The sequence below is a fragment of the Lutra lutra genome, chromosome 11, assembly GCF_902655055.1.
Source record: "Lutra lutra chromosome 11, mLutLut1.2, whole genome shotgun sequence".
NCBI classification, from domain to species: Eukaryota; Metazoa; Chordata; class Mammalia; order Carnivora; family Mustelidae; genus Lutra; species Lutra lutra.
Genome location: NC_062288.1, coordinates 92,085,252 through 92,102,790, shown reverse-complemented (window position 1 = coordinate 92,102,790; position 17,539 = coordinate 92,085,252). Strand labels below are relative to the sequence as shown.

The following is a 17,539-nucleotide window of genomic DNA, read 5'->3' as shown; positions in this document are numbered from 1 at the left end:
TTTTCTCTTGGTTTTAAATATGGGTAATGTCCTCTTTATAGATGTGTGTATGTGTGTGATACCTCTGGAACTTGACTTCTTTTCTGGGAAGAGGTGCAGTTGAAGGGAATTCCCCAGTCCTGCTCATCTTTGTGAGCAAGTGAGGCTCCAGATCCCTCGGAATCCATCAGACAGATAAGATGGGAGACCCTGGGGTCTGCTCTGTTCCTCCCTTTTTGCCATCATTAAGGAGGTGCAATCACCACAGAAGGATTGTCATCCTTGTCCAAATATTTTTTCTTTGAGCTTATATGAAGATGGACGAAACATATCTTAAAAGGTAGAGGCAAATTAGCTTCCAGCCTCTGTAATACAGTTTCTCTGAAAACAAAGTCCCTTCTGTGTTCCAATGGCTTACCGTTACCAGGGAATGGTAACAACTCATTGACAAGCTTAGGGAGCTCATATCAAAAAATATGAAACAAACAAACAAAGAGGATTTTCCTGCAATTTTTGTAGAAATGCTTTCATTCCGATTGTAGGTCTTCATTAGATGTGGGACTCTCTTCTAGGGAGGCAAGATAAGCAGCTTTATTTCCTGGCAAAACCTCTTTTTGATTTTGCCACTGAGTAACCCCCAAAGAGAATGCAGTATTTACAAACAAGGCTTCAGGCATGTTGTCCTATACTTCCTTGTCCTCTCACAGCTCCAAACACCTCTTAAAATAGCTTTGCAAGTGCCTTCCCAACATTCCCCAGGAGCACGTCACATTCCAGTGTAAGTGACAGGGGACTGAGAGAGCATTCCGTCACCTCACTGCGAGTTTCTCTGGACCATGAAATGCCCAGTGTCCCAGACAACACCAATTCCTCAACTCACCACCAACTGCTTCTCCTTGCCACTTTCCTCTGATATCAAACAAAGCAAAAAGACAACAACAAAAAAATAGCCATTTCATTTTGAAAACATTTGTGCTGACAGTGATTATGCTTATGGTTATTAGGACTTCAGGATGGAAGTAATCTGCTCTTTGAAAGAAAAGTACATTGACAGAATTGGGAGGGATAACATGAGAATACAGCTTTCCAATCTGTCTTTTTTTTTTCTTTTTCTTACTCTAAAGATACTGCATGGACCATTTCTGACAATTTGGCATTACATAAATGTGACAACAGAGTTTCCTAATAACCTCATGAGTGGGGGAAGAAGAAAGAACTGGATTTTGATGTCGTTCTCCAAAAGGCTTCATTCATCATATTTCCCTCTGCTTTGTAAAAGATGTCATACATCTCCAGGGAACAAATACACTGTGCAATTTGTTTTTAATTATTCCTTATTATGTAAAGTTTAAAGGCTGAGTTGATATCTCTTTATAAGCATCAACATATTTAAAAAAAAATATTAGTCCAAATAGGTACTGCAAAGACAAATGAAAGCCCCAATTACTTACATGCGACTCAGCAACAAAAATGAATGGATGAGATCACCAAAATGTCCAGAAAGCAGGAAAGCAGCTACTCTCAGGATTGGAGTAGACTAGTGAACCAGGGTTGATTCTCGGCAGGGACCCAGAAGAATGACACGATGACTGATTCATGTTCTGATAGGTTAGCACCATGTCGTATCTACCATTAAAGCTCTGGTGGTCACTCATGTTTGAACCTCAGCCTTTACAACAGAATCTTACCACTAACTGAGGGACCTCTTTGGAAGTCATCCAGGAAACAGAACATGGGAGATGGAGAAAGAAGTCCCACACAAATGAGGAAGAATTACAAGGGTTTTGTTTGTTTTTCGTATTCTTTTGTTTGGAGTTCAAATCTTTCTTAAAAGGAATTAAACTTTAAGATTAAAAATAATCATGGAACATTCCATAGAGGTAGTCATAGTGAAGGAATGAAAGTCACAAGGCTTGGGTGTCAGGATGTTTAGGCTCCAAATCCTGGCACTATCACCTTAAACTATTGTCTCTCAAATGACAACTCACTACAACTTCTTGGTCACGGTCTTCTTAACTTATAAAATAAAGGGGCCAAACCAGACGAGGTTGAACACTTCACTAAACTCCTGAATGTGAAGTTGAAGGAACTAAAGGTAAACTGACAACGATGAAATTGTCTCCCAGGTCATCTTAATCTCTACTCTACACTGCCTGACAGTGGGGAAACCCTTTGGGAGACACGGAAGCCTCAAGTCAGGGAAAGTGTTCAAAGCCTTTGAAGGAGGTGGTGAAGGCCCGTGGAAGACTCGCACAGCCTGGGAGCACAGGGCTGCTTGACTGTTGAGGCTGTGGCAGTGTTGTTGTGAGAGACTGCTTAGCCTGAAAGAGGGTGACATGGACATATGTGGACCCCAACCCCTTTGATGAGTGATATGCGTATGTGACAACAGAGAGAGGTCAGCTAGGAGGCAAAAGTGTTGGCACAAGCATAGTGATGTGTACAAAGTAAGTGTTTAGCAAATATCTGCTGAGTGAATGAATAAAAGAACAAATAAATGAATCCTCAGATTCTATGCATAAGACCAAAGCTATAGTATGGCAAGTTATCCAATACAGTACTTAGTTTCATGATATAAATTGTTCTCTATCTTTGGTCATTCATCTTGTAGATGGAATCAAACAAAAAGAACCATTGTAAATCCATCCAGTATAGGGAAAAAGTGGTCTATTGAAATCAAATGTGATCTGTGCTCTAAAATTTATTTCAACATAGGTTCCACATAAAAGCAAACATGCTGTGTCCATTCAAAAGTTCATATCCTAGATATTAATTAGATTTAGCTTAAATAAATTAATACTACTACCAGGTACCTAAAAAGGTAGCCCATATATTCTCAGACATAGGTGAAGTGTTGGTTTTAAAAGTGCAAAAATGGGCCAGAAGGGAAAATTTCTTCTGAAAAAAAAAAAAAAAAAAAATTTTTTTTTATTTTACCTAGAAAGAGAGATTCTTTGAGCTTTTTCAGAAAATGATGACTTGCTATTATGAAAACAACAGAAGAAGCAAGTTAGGGTAGTAAGAAACTTCAGACGTTCAGGAGATTAGTGGCACAAAATTATCATTAAAAAATATATATAAGGAGCTCTGTTATATGACAAGAATAGAGCTGGACATAAGATTTAATGCCAAAAAGAAGAATTTAAAAAGAAAATATGAATCTTGCCCATATAAAGCAGGCTTCTTCTAATGAAAGTAGAGAATATCAATGATAATTCGTTGTGTAAAGGAGTTGAATATAAGGTATGTGTGGGAACCAAAGAGGGGGCAAAGCTATTAAAAGTCAAGTTAGAAAAAGTGGATGCTGTTCATTAGGTGCCCAACGCAAAGGCCGTGTCGGAGTAGCTGGAATGACTATATCCACGTTACAAAATAGCATCACTTTTCCTGAAGGCAGAGAACAGAGGAAAGGGCACAACCCAAAGGAGTACGAAACCACCTCTTAGAACTTTGTTTACTTCTCAAAAATAGTAACAAGAATGCTCAGTCTGCTATTGGTAAAACAAAGATTTACAGAGCTCCATTCAGGGGTCCATAGAAGTATCTTGGGTAAGCTTTTGGCTTTTACTTAGCTTCATCAAGAACACTGGCTGTTGAAGCTTGTAAGGTCAAATGGGAGGGAGAAATGGAAAACAAAGAGCTCTGTGGTGTCCTTTTTCTTACCTCTTCTTGTTTATGCAGACTCAATGGAGTAGAAGAATCACCAAAACTAGAAAAACAAACCGTTTAAGCTTTTCAATAGAAAGATGAAAGATTTTTGCTGTCTGAATTACCAAAACAAAACAAAACAAGACAAACAACCAAAAAAAGCCTTATGAAAAAGATAATATAGGGAAAATAAAAATAGTTCAATAAAAACCACAAGATGCCAAGTAACAATGCTCTTTTCTCACTAACTGCTGAAATAGGAGTAGGGTGGGTTAAAGGGGGAGAAAAAGAGAATTAAAATATTCAGAACATGAGTTCTGCTGTGCCTATTATTGGAAAGCTCTAGAATTTAAGAACATGGAACTGTAAGATTACAGAAAATCCAACATAAAAAAAAAATTTCCCTAATGTATAGCTAAAAGGTATCTTCAAGAAGTTAAAAAAAATTGCTGATTTAATGAGAATACCAAAGAAATACAACTGAATATTATTCAGCACTAAAAACCAATGAACTACATCAAGCCATGAAAAGACATGGAGGAACCTTAAATACACATTAGTAAGTGAAAGAAGCCATTCTGAAAACTATGTGCTGTGATTCCAAATATATGACATTCTGTAAGAAGCAAAGCTGTGCAGACAATAAAAGTATCCAGTGATTGCCAGCGATTAGGAGGGAGAGAGGGATAAACTGGGGCACGCAGAAGATTTTTAGAGCAATGAAACTATTCTTTGTGACACTATAATGGTAGATACATGCCATTATACATTTGTCAAAACCCACAGGATGCACAACACAAAGGGTGAACCCTTTTCCTTACGTAAAGCTATGGCCCTTGGATAACTATGATGTGTTAACAGAGGCTCATTCAGTCTAACAAATGTACCACTCTTGTGGGGGATGTCAATAGTGGGGCAGTGTATAGGGGGCAGGGAGTTTATGGGAAGGCTCTGTACTTTCTACTCCACTTTGCTGTTAACCTAACACCGTTCTAAAAATAAAGTTTATTTAAATAACACAAAACTAGTGCAGCAAGAAAGTTATCTTCCCCTTTTTTCCCCTAAGATTTATTTATTTTTGAGATCAAGAGAGAGAGCACAAGTGGGAGGGGTGGGGGGAGAGGTAGAGAGAAGCTCAAGCAGACTCCCCACCAAGCGTGGAGACCAATGCTGGGCTCAGTCTCAAGGCACTGAGATCATGACCTGAGCTGAAAGTAAGATGCTTAACTGACTGCTCCACCCAGGTGCCCCAAGAGAAGTTGTCTTTCAATAATTACACAGAGTAATTAAAGAAATAGTACTCTGAATTTTAGATAACTGGACTATTGAAACTGTTCTGTTTTCAATTATATTGGAAACGCAGAGTAAGAGCGCATGGGAGTTTGAGAGAAAAAACGGACTTTAAAAAGTAGCCAAATAGTTGCTACAAGGGGAATGAGTAAGTCACACTAATTTAATTAAAAGAGGCAAACAGGCATAATGACCTTTAGAATATCTGACCAATACAAGATGTAGTGATTTCAATGATCTGCAATTCCTAAGTCTTAGGGAGATGAGCTAAAGGATTTACAGTCACCATCAATTATTTCTGAAAATGCATCTCACGCCAAGGGATCCCAAAATATAGAAATTGGAGCAATATCTATTAAAGGAGAAGGGAGCAGGGCTGCCAATTATAGCCAACTCTCTAGATTCAATATCTACTAAAATAATGGGACTAAACCAAGGGGAAAAATATAACAAACCATAGGCACTGAAAAAGCTGCAGAGAGGCAGGAGCAATTAAGAGACTGAGAATTGAGAAACGGAAGAAAAATGCATGAGGAATGGACCATGGGAACTTGCACTGTGGTAAAGAAACTAAAATGAGCTAGTGAACATCAAAGAGGAGACACCTGACAACCTCCTTCTTCCATGAGAACGACCCCTGGGATTTAATCCGAATGCTTCAAAGATAGAAAGGCACCATTTCATTTATTTATTTATTTATTTTGAATATGGAAACTTGTTGGAATATAAATATGACCTCTTTTCTGTATCCCTGCTTGCGAATATAAGAAATCTGAATTTCTAGTAAATTCCTACAGAGGTAGAAGCAGCAAGGCATCTCTTTATAAATGAAGGAATTTTAAAGAGCAATGCTAAGGATGTGAATTTCCTGAAAGATGTGTTACGTAACTAACTGTGAGGGAGAGGAGCAATTATCACTTTAATTAATTAGGGCCCTGTTGTAGCTCCCCTGTGAAAGATAATCCTTGATTAAAAGTGTCAGTGTGTAAAAATATTGACTAATATTGAAACGTAAGAGTGTAAAATTTCAATTAATTGTAAAAAATTAGCTGGTTTTATCATTTACCAATAGACACTAATGATTCTCTGGAGACTTGGAACATACCAATGGTTAGAGTTGACAGTGGACATGTAAACAAAAGTAGAATTAATCCACTGACAGTTCATCCCTCAGCACAATTAGTTCCTTTGGCCTTTTGTTTTTTATCTGCAATGCAGAGGTTAATGTTAAGTAATAGCCACGGTTTTGCACAGGAAGGGAACATACAGAATAACATGAAATAGAAGGAGACCAAATAATATTTTACTAGCACATAGTGTTTTCATGGACAACAGAAATTTTCCAACATACATACACTTTATAAATATTCAAGAAATCATATTTTCTGCATTAGAAACCCCGTTTCTGGAAGCCTTGATGAGACTCTTTCCCCCACTGTGCCTAGAAAGAGTTCCCCGGAGCATCTTCAAACAGGAAGCCTAGAATTAGACTATAAGCCAAGAGGTAAGCAGCCACGACACACTCCAAATCTCACCTGAGACCAGTTTCTCGAACACAAACTTGGTTTTCACGATTCTGTTTTCTAAACACTGACTCAGTGTGAGGTACCTCTACTCATTTTTCTTCTCTCTCTCCTTTTCCTCACCTTACTGGAATTAAATACCAAATGATACAATGAGCTATTCTTTAAAAAAAAAAAAAAAACTGCTTATGGTATAGAAAAGCAAAACAAATATTTATACCGGTCTTTGACATTAAATGGGTGACTGATGCCTGAAGCAACGAACTCACTCTCAGACCTAGAACAGATTGTTCCATGTCAATGAGCTCCAATTTCTAGACTTACAAAGAAAAAAAAAAAATTTACCATATGGGGCTGGGGTAATATATGTAATGAAATGACATGAGTCCTAAAACTTGGTCTCTATACCTAAGAAATGGCAGCTGCTGTTTCCTTGTTTTTATTGTCATTTTAAACATCACAGAAGAGTACCTTATCCAAAATTTGAAATTTTCCTTAGCACAGAAATATATAGTCACAGTCACTTTAAAATAAAAGCAAAGGGTGCCTGGGTGGCTCAGTGGGTTGAGCCTCTGCCTTCAGCTCAGGTCATGATCTCAGGGTCCTGGGATAGAGCCCCACATTCCGCTCTCTGCTCAGCGGGGAGCCTGTTCCCCCCACCCCCCCGCCGCCTGCCTCTCTGCCTACTTGTGATCTCTGTCAAATAAATAAATAAAATCTTAGAAAAAAAAGAAATAATAGGCTTGTCTTCTTATATTATTCCATCTTATTTATTGGCTTGGCATAGTTGGGGAGGTAAGGAAAAGCTACTCTGCTTTATTCAAGTGGAGGAATCATCTTCATGACCAAGTGTGAGCAATAACATCAGGAAAAATCAGTAAAACTTTCCTACTACTAGGGGAGGTAATACATATATCAGTCTGTTACCGAGGCTCATGATAGTTCAACAATTTTCCCAGTAAAGGTGAAATGTATGCCCATTAACATTTAAGACTATTCCCTTACTCTAACACCTCCACTAGGGCTGCAGGAGAGGAAGAGGATGAAGGCCAGGTGCTTGGTGCAGCTGATTAGTAATGGAAACTTTGTCAGAACACCAGATAGGAGAGAGCACAGAGGAGCTTTTGAATCGAAGAAATCTTCTCAGGAAGGTATGAGGGAAGGTGAGAGAAATTGTGGAGGAGTGAAGCAAAGCGTAGAAAAGAAATCAAGTTGCTTACATCTTAAATGGCCAGAGCTGACGTAACATGAGAACCTAAGATTCACGAATAGGGACTGTGCCCTCTAAGTAAACAGGTCCAGGGATGGTATGAAATGGAAGAGAAGCAGCTTTCCCTCTGGCTGCCCTCTCGGGTGGCTCTTTATCCCTCACACCAGAAAATCAGTCTCTGGCCACAACAAAGCTCTCAGCCTCCAAGGCCCATTTACATCATATGGTAAACTCATAGGATGTCAGGGTGGCGACATCAGATAGAGTGTCCTGTCTCTGTTCCTCTTCGATGCCCTTTATTTATTTATTTATTTATTTTTAAAAGATTCTATTTATTTGACAGAAATCACAAGTAGGCAGAGAGGAAGGCAGAGAGAGAGGAGGAAGCAGGCTCCCTGCCATGCGGGGCTTGATCCCAGGACCCCGGGATCATGACCTGAGCCAAAGGCAGAGGCTTTAACCCACTGAGCCACCCAGGCACCCCATCTTCGACGCCCTTTAGATGCCAGTTCTTCAATGTGGTATTATTTAAAATGTGGTGCTGTGATTACTCACTTCAGTATCACCTGAGATGTTCGTTAAAGAATAGATTTCTGAGTCTGACGCCAAACCTGCTGCCTTAAAATCTTTGCAAGACAGAGTATTTCAATGACATAACCTGTGAATGAACCTTTTAAAAGCCTTTTTGGAAGACAGTAGTGGTGTAACTAATTCAGAATCCGGTGATTCAAAGCATCATACCCAATACCAACTGCTGGGAAAGTGGGTCCGGTTCTGCCATGAGATCAACACTCACGGGGGTACCGGGCTCAGGAAAGAGAAGTACTTCTTTTCTGATCCCAGTGAATACAGATCACTTCCAAATACTGCTCTGCTACCACACTTTTTGCTATTTATTTTCACTGACCTTAAGAAATCTACATTTTCGGTTCTGTTGTTAGTACTGCTGCACATTATCCATGGGCTTGCCGGCCCTAATTGTGTGGTCTGTGGAGATGCCGATCGCTCCCTTTACTCAGTAAAATAGAATGGGAAACTACTGACCAAGGTCCACATTATCTACGGAAAACACGGGGAAAAAATGAAGCTCCATATTTCTAATGCATGCATTAGAATGCATAACATACATGTTATAAAATTATGGCCTCTGTTCCCATTTCAGACCTTCCTGGGCCTCCCTAGCAAGCTCCGGTTGGCACTCCGCTACCGGCACCGGGTAAAATCACCCAAGTCATAGAACACTTCTATAGGCTAACCCTTCTGTAAATAGTTCAGTTTACTATCCAAGAAAATAATCAGCAAACCCCAAAGAACTCTTTAAAATGAAAAACCCACGTTTTCACCTTTCAAACACTTGGCTATTTAACTGTCAAGTGCCAAGAGTGTCACCATTATTATGTCAACTATGCATACCAAAATAACAAACATACACCGAATAACTAGAGTGCAGTGCACCTGGCGATGGGAGAGTAAACGAGATACAGAGGGTAAAATATTCACCAAAGTACCTGCCACATCATTGCTTCTCTTAGCTATTGTTATTAGTTTGGGTGACGGCTAATGTGCATGTGATGTTTACCACTGTTACTGTACTACTAATAAATTAGATAAAGAGGGTGCCTGGGTAGTTCAGTCGGTTAAGCATTTGCCTTCTGCTCAGGTCACGATCCCAGGGTCCTGGGAGTGAATCTCTCTTCTCTCTCTGCCACTCATGTTCATTCTCTCTCTCTCTCTCAAAAATAAATAAAATCTTTTAAAAAATTTGATAAAGAGGAGGAGGGAAAAAAGGAAAAGGAAGCAGAGGAGAAGAATAAAGAGATAAAGAAATATGTTGGCCAATATTTATTTAGCATTTTCTCTGTGCCAGTCATTATCCGCTATTTATGTGTATTATCTCCTTGTGCAGTGGGGGAATATGGAAAAGGCAGAAAGGGATACAGCCTGGCAAAAAGGCTTCGGTCAGTTACGGAAGAAGAGCTCATGTGGATTTGATTTTAGAGTTTATCCTAGACAGTTGAAAAACAGTGAAGAATTTTTAACAAGACGATGACATGCTCAGATTTGCATTTTAGAAAGGTCATGCTGGCAGCGTGAGACATAGATTGTACTAGGGAAAGACTGGAGGTGGGAGACCAGTTAGAAATGCAAGGCTCTGGTGGCAGTTCATGTGAGAGACGCTAAAGGTCTGGAAAAGTTATGTGGATGGAGAGGAGGGGAAGAATTTTAGGCAAGTTTCAGGGAGAGGCTGGACTAGGGGACACCATGGTGTGAGGAGAATTGCAGGGAGGAAAAAAAAAAAAACCCCGACATGCTTATAGCATATCAACCTCACTTCTTCCAATGTCATATAATTTGTGACTAATAATATGTGCAGATTGGCATTACAATATAGAGTAAAACTTCCAAGTTTCTCATATAACAAAACAACAACTAAAAATTACATATAAAACTCTATACATCAATAAAAATATTCTCATTCTAAAGATAAAAGACTTCCATTTTGAAGTTTTTAAAGATTTAAAAATACAGAATATTCCATTAGATTCTTCTTCCAGAGATACCTCAGTGAAACCTCTTTGTTTCCCACAGAAACATTTTCAAAGCAATTTTAAACAGATAAGGACATAAATATCCTAGCTGTCCTATAACTTTCTAGAATTCTACAGAGCAAACGGCACTCACTATGAACTTCTTCTACCAACCTTTCTGCTTAAAAAATATACTAATTACAGGTCTTTCTTGCTTTTGTCTATTTCAAATGAAAATTAGAATTGAAATTTTCTCAAAGTTTTAAAAAATGATGTTCTCGCCCTCTCCAAAGTAACGTGCTTCCTGTTACTGAACACCAGAGGGCATCATTCCGTGAAAGCCAGGATTTGGGAGAGAGGGAGAAAGAGAAGGAATTCCATGGCTAATGAAAGAAACTGATTTTTTAGTATGTACCCTTATCTACCATGAAGCATTACCATGGTAACAGCACCAGTTAAGATGATTGTATATTTAGGTCACAGTATAAAAGAAGGAGCTTGAACATGAGGGGAAAAAAGGGAAGCAAAATAGACAAGAATATATGAAGTGTGGAAGGAGGCAAACCAGCCAGAACCTACCTCACTCGCCCTTTGCTAATAGCTATTTCACAAAGTCATGCCTCTCACAAGAAAGGGGGATAGTAAATTCTAACTAAAATTAAAAGTTGCCATTGAAATTCAGAACCGTAAGTACCCGCAATCTTAATAAATTAAGAGGAACTCGTTCAGCATGGCAAAATGAAGAGACCACTATACTCGAAGTTGGGAGGTGTGTGTTCTTAGGAAGCTCCTGGTGACCTGCCTCTGCCAGAAAAGCCTCCGTACCCACTTCAGCACATATCATAAGTTAATCTAAACGATATCAACACTCTCCTTCATCCTGCGCAGCAGACAAAAGGAAATCTTAGTGTAGCAAAAGGTGGAAAGAGCATCCACCAAAATACTAGGTAACTTCAGTGCCCTTGTTTTCCTCTGCCAGAGGCATTCACAGATCAATCAGAACAAGCATGCTGTGCCAACTAAGAATCTAGTTAGCCCCAAATCTACCTTGCTTAGGGTTTAGGGAATCCAACAAGTATATGCAGAGCTGAATTAAAAGGATGCGGAGTGGGATGCCTGGGTGGCTCAGTCTGCCTTCGGCTCAGGTCATGATCCCAGCGTCCTGGGATAGAGTCCTGCATCGGGCTCGCTGCTCAGTGAAGAGTCTGCTTCTCTCTCTGCCTGTGCCTGCCACTCTGCCTGCTGTGTTCTCTCTCTCTCTCTGACAAATAAATAAATAAAATCTTTTTAAAAATAAAAATAAAAAAAGGATGGGGAGAATAATGCTTAACTCTGAACACCAGAGTTTTGACTTCCCCAAACAGAGGGAAAACGAATGCTGCCACTATTCAGAGAGCCAATCAGCACAGCGTAAGACAAAGACTGAAGTCCAACCGCTTGTGTTTGCAACTAGGGGCTGCAACTTACCAGCTGTGCAATCTTGAGCCATTACCTGATGCCTCCGAATGCCGAAAAATGGGGACAATGATGTCTACCTCTGTAACATGACTGTTACAATGACACAACGAGAATTGATTCATCTATTCATTCATTCAACACCTATTTAAAAGCTCCTAGGATGCGCCAGACACTATCTTCAACCGTGGGGATAAAGCACAAACAGGACAGATGATATAATATATGAAAGGTGCTTAGGACAGTGCCATCAACTTAGAACACACTCTATGAAAACTCATTTCCAAGGAAAAACAACCTGCTTCCTTTGTCCCACAGAAACCACACACACCACCACCACCATGCCCACGTGACTCAGCTAAGATTTGGGGTATGCAATTAGGACACTGGCTCTGATGCCCCGTAACAAAAGCAGTCCCAACGCCCTGCTCAATGAATGAAGTGCAGATGGTGACGGGGAATGAAAGGCAGGTATTAATAGTTGCAAGGAGAATACTGACGGTGTTTGATACATAGGAGTCTGAGGAAAATGACACAGAATTCATACCATAAAATGTCCAACCAACTCAGAGATAAGTTTAAATGAAGAAAACCAGTCCTTCAAGAGAAATGTGTGACAAAATGTTTGTCAGTCTCTAGATCCTACTGAGTGAAGTGAAGAAAGATTAAGATCAGATCATGAGTGGGGTGTGATGTGAGTGGCTGTGTTGAGATAATCACCGATAGGCCTTCTGTCACAGGCACACTTCAAAGGCTGACATCAGTGACAGAGCTTGAACCAAGCACTTTGGGGGCTGTTAATGGCACACTCACACATTCTTGTCCTCACAGATTTCTCCCCCAGTTCCTCTTCATTTCCTGTTACTCAACTGCTCCCTCTTCTTCCTCTTTTGCACCTGCCTTAACTTGGTCACTGCTGTGGCCAGGAGAAATAAGTGTTTCCTAATCAGCCTACCTGTCTTCCTCCACTGAGGTGGGTTTCATGCCTTTCCTGCCTTCCCTGTCAGCCAGCAGGCTGGGGACTGCTGTTTTCCTCAGACCTCAGAGGCTGCCCCTCCTTCCTGTGCCCTTGGCCCTGGGGGATGGCTGCCCTGGATTAGAATTGGAAAATGCCACTAGAAGGTACATCCAAGTGCTTGATATTGGAATTATCTGGGTAAAGAGAAAGGGTCACATTTGGAGTAATGTGGTTTGTAAAAGTGAAGACAGCCTCTCTCTTTGCCTCCCTGCAGAACTGAATGTGGGGACTCATCCCAAAGGGACTTTTACCTACATCTGAATGCTAGTCCCTTCCATATCTGCCCCTGAAGTTGAAAGCTGCAAATGTTTTCTTTGGGCTCCCTTGAACTTGAACTATGGTTGGGATATTCAAATCCACCTATTTTGTCACTCCAATCCCTCTCCAGACACCCTCAGGCATACTTACATAAACAAATATGCCTCTTTCTTTTGTAGGAAGACCAAGCATCTGTTGGGAATTTTGGGCCCCAGGACTCTCCCTCACTCCCACCCCACTTCATTCATAGAGGGTTTGTTTTTTTTTTTCAAAATTTGATTTTTTTTTCAGTGTTCCAAGATTCATTGTTTATGCACCACATTCATAGAGTTTTAAAACAGCTGACTTGGCTGGAATTTCCACACCTTTACTTTCCAGCTTTAATTGACCTAATTGTTTAGCCTAGTAAAAAATACAGAACCAAAAGACTTTGCATATCTATGAACTGCCTCAACTGGAACACATTACTAATAATAGTAATAGCAATAAAAATTCATCTGGCGTTAACATATTACTTCTTGAGACCTTAGGCACCAAATCCTGCAAAGCTGCGACACTGTCAGCCCAAAATTCTTCCGTCCATGTGACAAATCTCTGAAGTCCACTTTCTAAATTGTAACCCAATACATTTCCCAACGTGAAACTGTCTTCTGGCCAAATCAACCGGTTTACCTCTATGATTATCAGTTCCTTGTTATTATCATCCAAGTAAGACATGCACACATGCCTAACTGCAGCTTCTAAAGTGTACTGTCATCATTATTTGCTTATCAGTAAAAATGTAATCTCCCTGCCATATGCTTTCCAATACAATGTATACACATGCAGACTGCCCACAGAACAGAATGCAGGGCCTTTGCCAAAGGACGCCAGGCTGAGCATCAAGGGGAGTTTATGAACTGCCTCACTTCCAGAGTCCTCTTAAATCCAGTAAGCCAGAAGAGCCGAGAGTTAAGTCAGGTTCTGGTTACCCAAGGATATGGCCATTTGGACTTCCCTGGTCCGGCAGGAGAAAGGCTGCCCGCTGTGGCTGGGCTCCAGCCTGAGGCATGCCCAAAGTAGAGGCCTGGGTGCCCCAGCCTCCTGCCCCTTAACGCTGAGCTAACACAGCTGGAGCCAGAACTCCCTGGTCTTTTCCCCAGAGACTCCTCACCCTCACTCCACCCCACCCCCCAAATCAAGTTTTTCCCAAGCCATTCCTGTCACCCCATGGTTCCCCTCTCCAGTCTGGATGGCTCCCCTCTCCTCGAGCCCTGACCTCTGCGTGGCCCTGGTGGTGGCCAGGGCTGCAAGTTGCTCCCACTTCGGAGCAGGGGCAGCATGCCAGAGCACGGGCCGGTGTGGGGTAGAGCCCGGGGACCTGTGTTTGTGCTGCTGGCTGCGCGTACTAGGGGATGGTCAAACCACATGCCCGGCTGCTACATACCCACTGCCACCCAGCGCTAGGAAAAAGAGCAAGAAACGCAAAAACAAACCAGAGAGAGAGGAAAGGGAAATAGAAAGTCAGTGTGGGGAATTCTGAAGCTCAAGGACTGCGAGGCGCCGGCTCCGGCTGGGCTTGCAGCGCCTGGTCAGGCAGACTCAGAACCCTCCTGTGACTGAGGCCACAGACATACCGTGGCCGTGAACTGACATAAGCACACAGGAGGGCGGTTTGGGTGAGCTATCAGCAGGCAGCTCTGCTTGCCTTAGGCAGTTACCTCTATTTCTCTGCTCTCCTCCTGCTTCTCTGCACCAAAGACTCCCACAGATATTTCCATTCAGGCAATAGCCTTGGTCTCCTGGCCTAGGGCTGGTGGCTCCATAGACCCTAGCATGGACGATTCTGTGGCTCAAAGCAGCCTCCAGGGCAGCAATGGGAAGGAGGGCAGAGAAAGGGATGGGGATCCTGGAGGAGGACTGAGGCAGTGGGAGTGTGCTGCTCTCTGGGTCAGTAATTCAGGGGAAACTTCCCTTCTTGAAAGCTCTCTCAGGGAACCTCCTCCACCCTGCGAGGGGCTCAGGGGGGCACGCGGCAGAGCGTACAGGTGGGATTTCTGCGCGATCCACCCTGCAAGGACTTGGACCGCACCTCCTGGGTTCCGTGAGCTACAAGTTAGCAGCGATCACCCAGGTCCGCAGGTGCGGATGACGAGGGGCACTGTGGGTGCAGAGGCCCCTAACTGCGACCCCGTCGTGCCCCACCAGCGTGGCCCAGGGCCCATGGTGAGGTGGGGGTCGGGGAAGCCCTGGCATGATCCCGGATCTTGCGGGCTTTGGGCTGGGACAGTATCCCCAAGCCCAGGCGGACTGCTGACTTGGTGTGCGGGACCGAAGTGGGATGTGGTTGCAGGAGACTTCCCCCTTCTTCTGTTCTGGGATCTTTTTCTCATTCTTATAACATCCCCCCTACCCCCCGCCCCGCCGCTCCTTGATCCAGGTCCTCCGACCGCAGCACCTAGCCTCCTCCAACGGACCCAGCGACGGCACCCAAGGAACTGCTCAGAAGGCGGAGCCAGGGGACCGTGTGGGGCCGGGGCGAGCCGGGCCTCCACCCCAAACGCTCGGGAGAAGTGGCCAGACCCCCAAGCAGGAAGGAGCGTGAGGGACAGGAAAAGGCAAAGCTCTCCTTGTTTCTCTCCTGACAGCATCTTGGGGAGGGGGCTAGCACGCTGGAAGGGGAGCGAGGACCCGCAGGCGCTGCTCGCAGGCTGCCTCCGCCACATTCCGCCGGACTCAGTGACCCGCGGAATCGCGCCCCAGCCTCGCGCTTTGCCTCGTTTGCCCCCTCCTTCCAAACCCGCCATCACTTGCCTTCAGCCCTCCAAGCCCCAGCAGTCAAAGTTTCCGTCTGAGAATCTGCACTTGTGGAGGGCTATCTCCCAATTTCCCAGTCCCCGACCCCCTTCACGTCGGGTTCTGGGGACTGGGAGGGACCCTGCCGTGCCAGGGTCGCTGAGAACTGGGCAGCGCGGCGCCCTTACCTGCGGCCGGTGTAGCTCCAGCTGCCTCCCGGGAGTGCGATTTCCTTGGTGAAGGCTGGCAGGAACGAAGAGCCCTTCGCAGGTTCGGGGCTGACTGGCCCCGGGAACGGGCTGCGCACCGCTCAGAGTCCGAAGCCAGCCGCCAGCTCCTTTTCTCCCTTGATCTTGCAAGAAAAAAAGCAAAGATTAGTTGGTGCCGCGACACCCGGAGGGGTGGGGCGGGGAGGCGGGGTGAGAGCGGACCCAAAGGATCGGACGAGAGCTGCGGGGCTCGGGCGCGCGCGGGCAGAGTCGCGCACCCCACACCGGTCCCGGTCACTTGGCGTGTCTGGAACCCCTTCCGCGGTTTGGGCTGGAGTTAAACTGACGCTCCCCGCCCCCCCCCACACCAAACCACCACAGGCAAGGCAGAAAGGACTTTCAAACCTGGCTTTGAGGAAGAAGGCGAGTCTGGAGAGCATAACAGAACCAAGACCTGGATGCACCCGCGGGCTGGGCGGGATTCATTTCTTCACCAAAGTGCTTGGGGAAGTAGTAATTAGTGTGGGGGCAACACCTACTTCAGTGCCTCTGGCGATGTCCTAGTGGGATCTGCGGTTTCAAGGCTCTTAGCCAACCCGCAGGCTGGCGTGTGTGTGTGTGTGTGTGTGCGTGCGTGTGTGACCGCGCGCGCCCGAGTGTGTGTGTGTGTGTGTCTGTTAGTGTGTGTGTGCGCGCGCACGGTGGCTCGCTCCCTGGAGCGGGTCTCTGCGCCCCGGCGCCTTTGGTATAGCAGAAGACCGTGTCTGTTCCTGCGTGAGTGTTCCATTAGCTGCAATGGGCGGACAATTTCTGGAGAGAACATTTACAATTTTCTTCCAATATGACAGGATTAGTTGCTGTTGAAGGAGCTCCTCCAATGAAATCTCCTCTGCTCTCTGATTTGGCGGTTCTTCTGAGCAAATATGACAGCCTTTTCTCCAGGCTCCTTTCCGCTTCTCCACGTCCATACCCAGAGCCCAGCTCTCCATCTGCAATTTCTACACCAGAACCTTTACAATTACCACCACCACCCAGTCCCATTCCTGCAAGTACATGATTGCTATAGAGGTGACATGACACATTGGGAAGAACAGTGTTGCTCCTAAGTTGCCGAAGATGCTTAAGCTCAATTTTTCCAGGTGGGAAAATGTTAGAATAAATCCACTGTGCTTTGTAAACATGTAATCATGCTGAACTATTTACAGATTGTTTATTTCTTTTGGATATTGGCAAACGTGTTACAGAGAGAGGTAAATTTTTTTCTTTTTCTAATTTTAAGCATGGTCTAGTGTCCATGTTTTCTTCAACTAGTAGGCATTACATTACGAAGTAACTTCATGGAATTGGGGGTCTCCATGAAAATAATTAAGATGCAAACTTCTTGTGTTGCAACAGCCTTAGGTTTTACGTCTTCATAGAAATTCCTTCCAAGAAGACTAACTATTTTTAGATACTAAACCATTTGATAAAGGCACAATGTTATGATTCTAAAGCATAGCTGAGAACAAGACTTCCTTTTGGGAAAAGTAAATGTGTATATGAAGATAACATGGATTTTTACTTTTTACAATCAAATGAAAAACAATGAAACCTTAAATTGAATAACACAGAATTAGATACATCACCTCTTGTATCACAAAGACAAA

The 17,539-nt window shown here is 43.4% G+C and overlaps 1 protein-coding gene across 5 annotated transcripts in view; it reads right to left on the bottom strand.

Moving 5' to 3' along the window:
• The window catches only part of CHRM2 (cholinergic receptor muscarinic 2), a 145,877-nt gene extending 129,011 nt beyond the window's left edge, over nt 1-16,866 (bottom strand). Inside the window, exons 1-2 of one of the 5 annotated variants that reach the window (XM_047695702.1) lie at nt 16,299-16,866; nt 15,873-16,036 (exon numbers count right to left, since the gene is read on the bottom strand). In XM_047695702.1, the coding sequence (XP_047551658.1) occupies nt 15,873-16,036; nt 16,299-16,333 (199 nt within the window). In that variant the 5' untranslated portion in view covers nt 16,334-16,866. Of the gene's footprint in view, nt 1-12,588; nt 12,786-15,872; nt 16,037-16,115; nt 16,189-16,298 lie in introns of those variants that run through there. The other 4 variants (XM_047695709.1, XM_047695703.1, XM_047695706.1 and 1 more) reach the window with 4 other exon arrangements.
• Between the last annotated feature and the right edge of the window lie 673 nt (nt 16,867-17,539).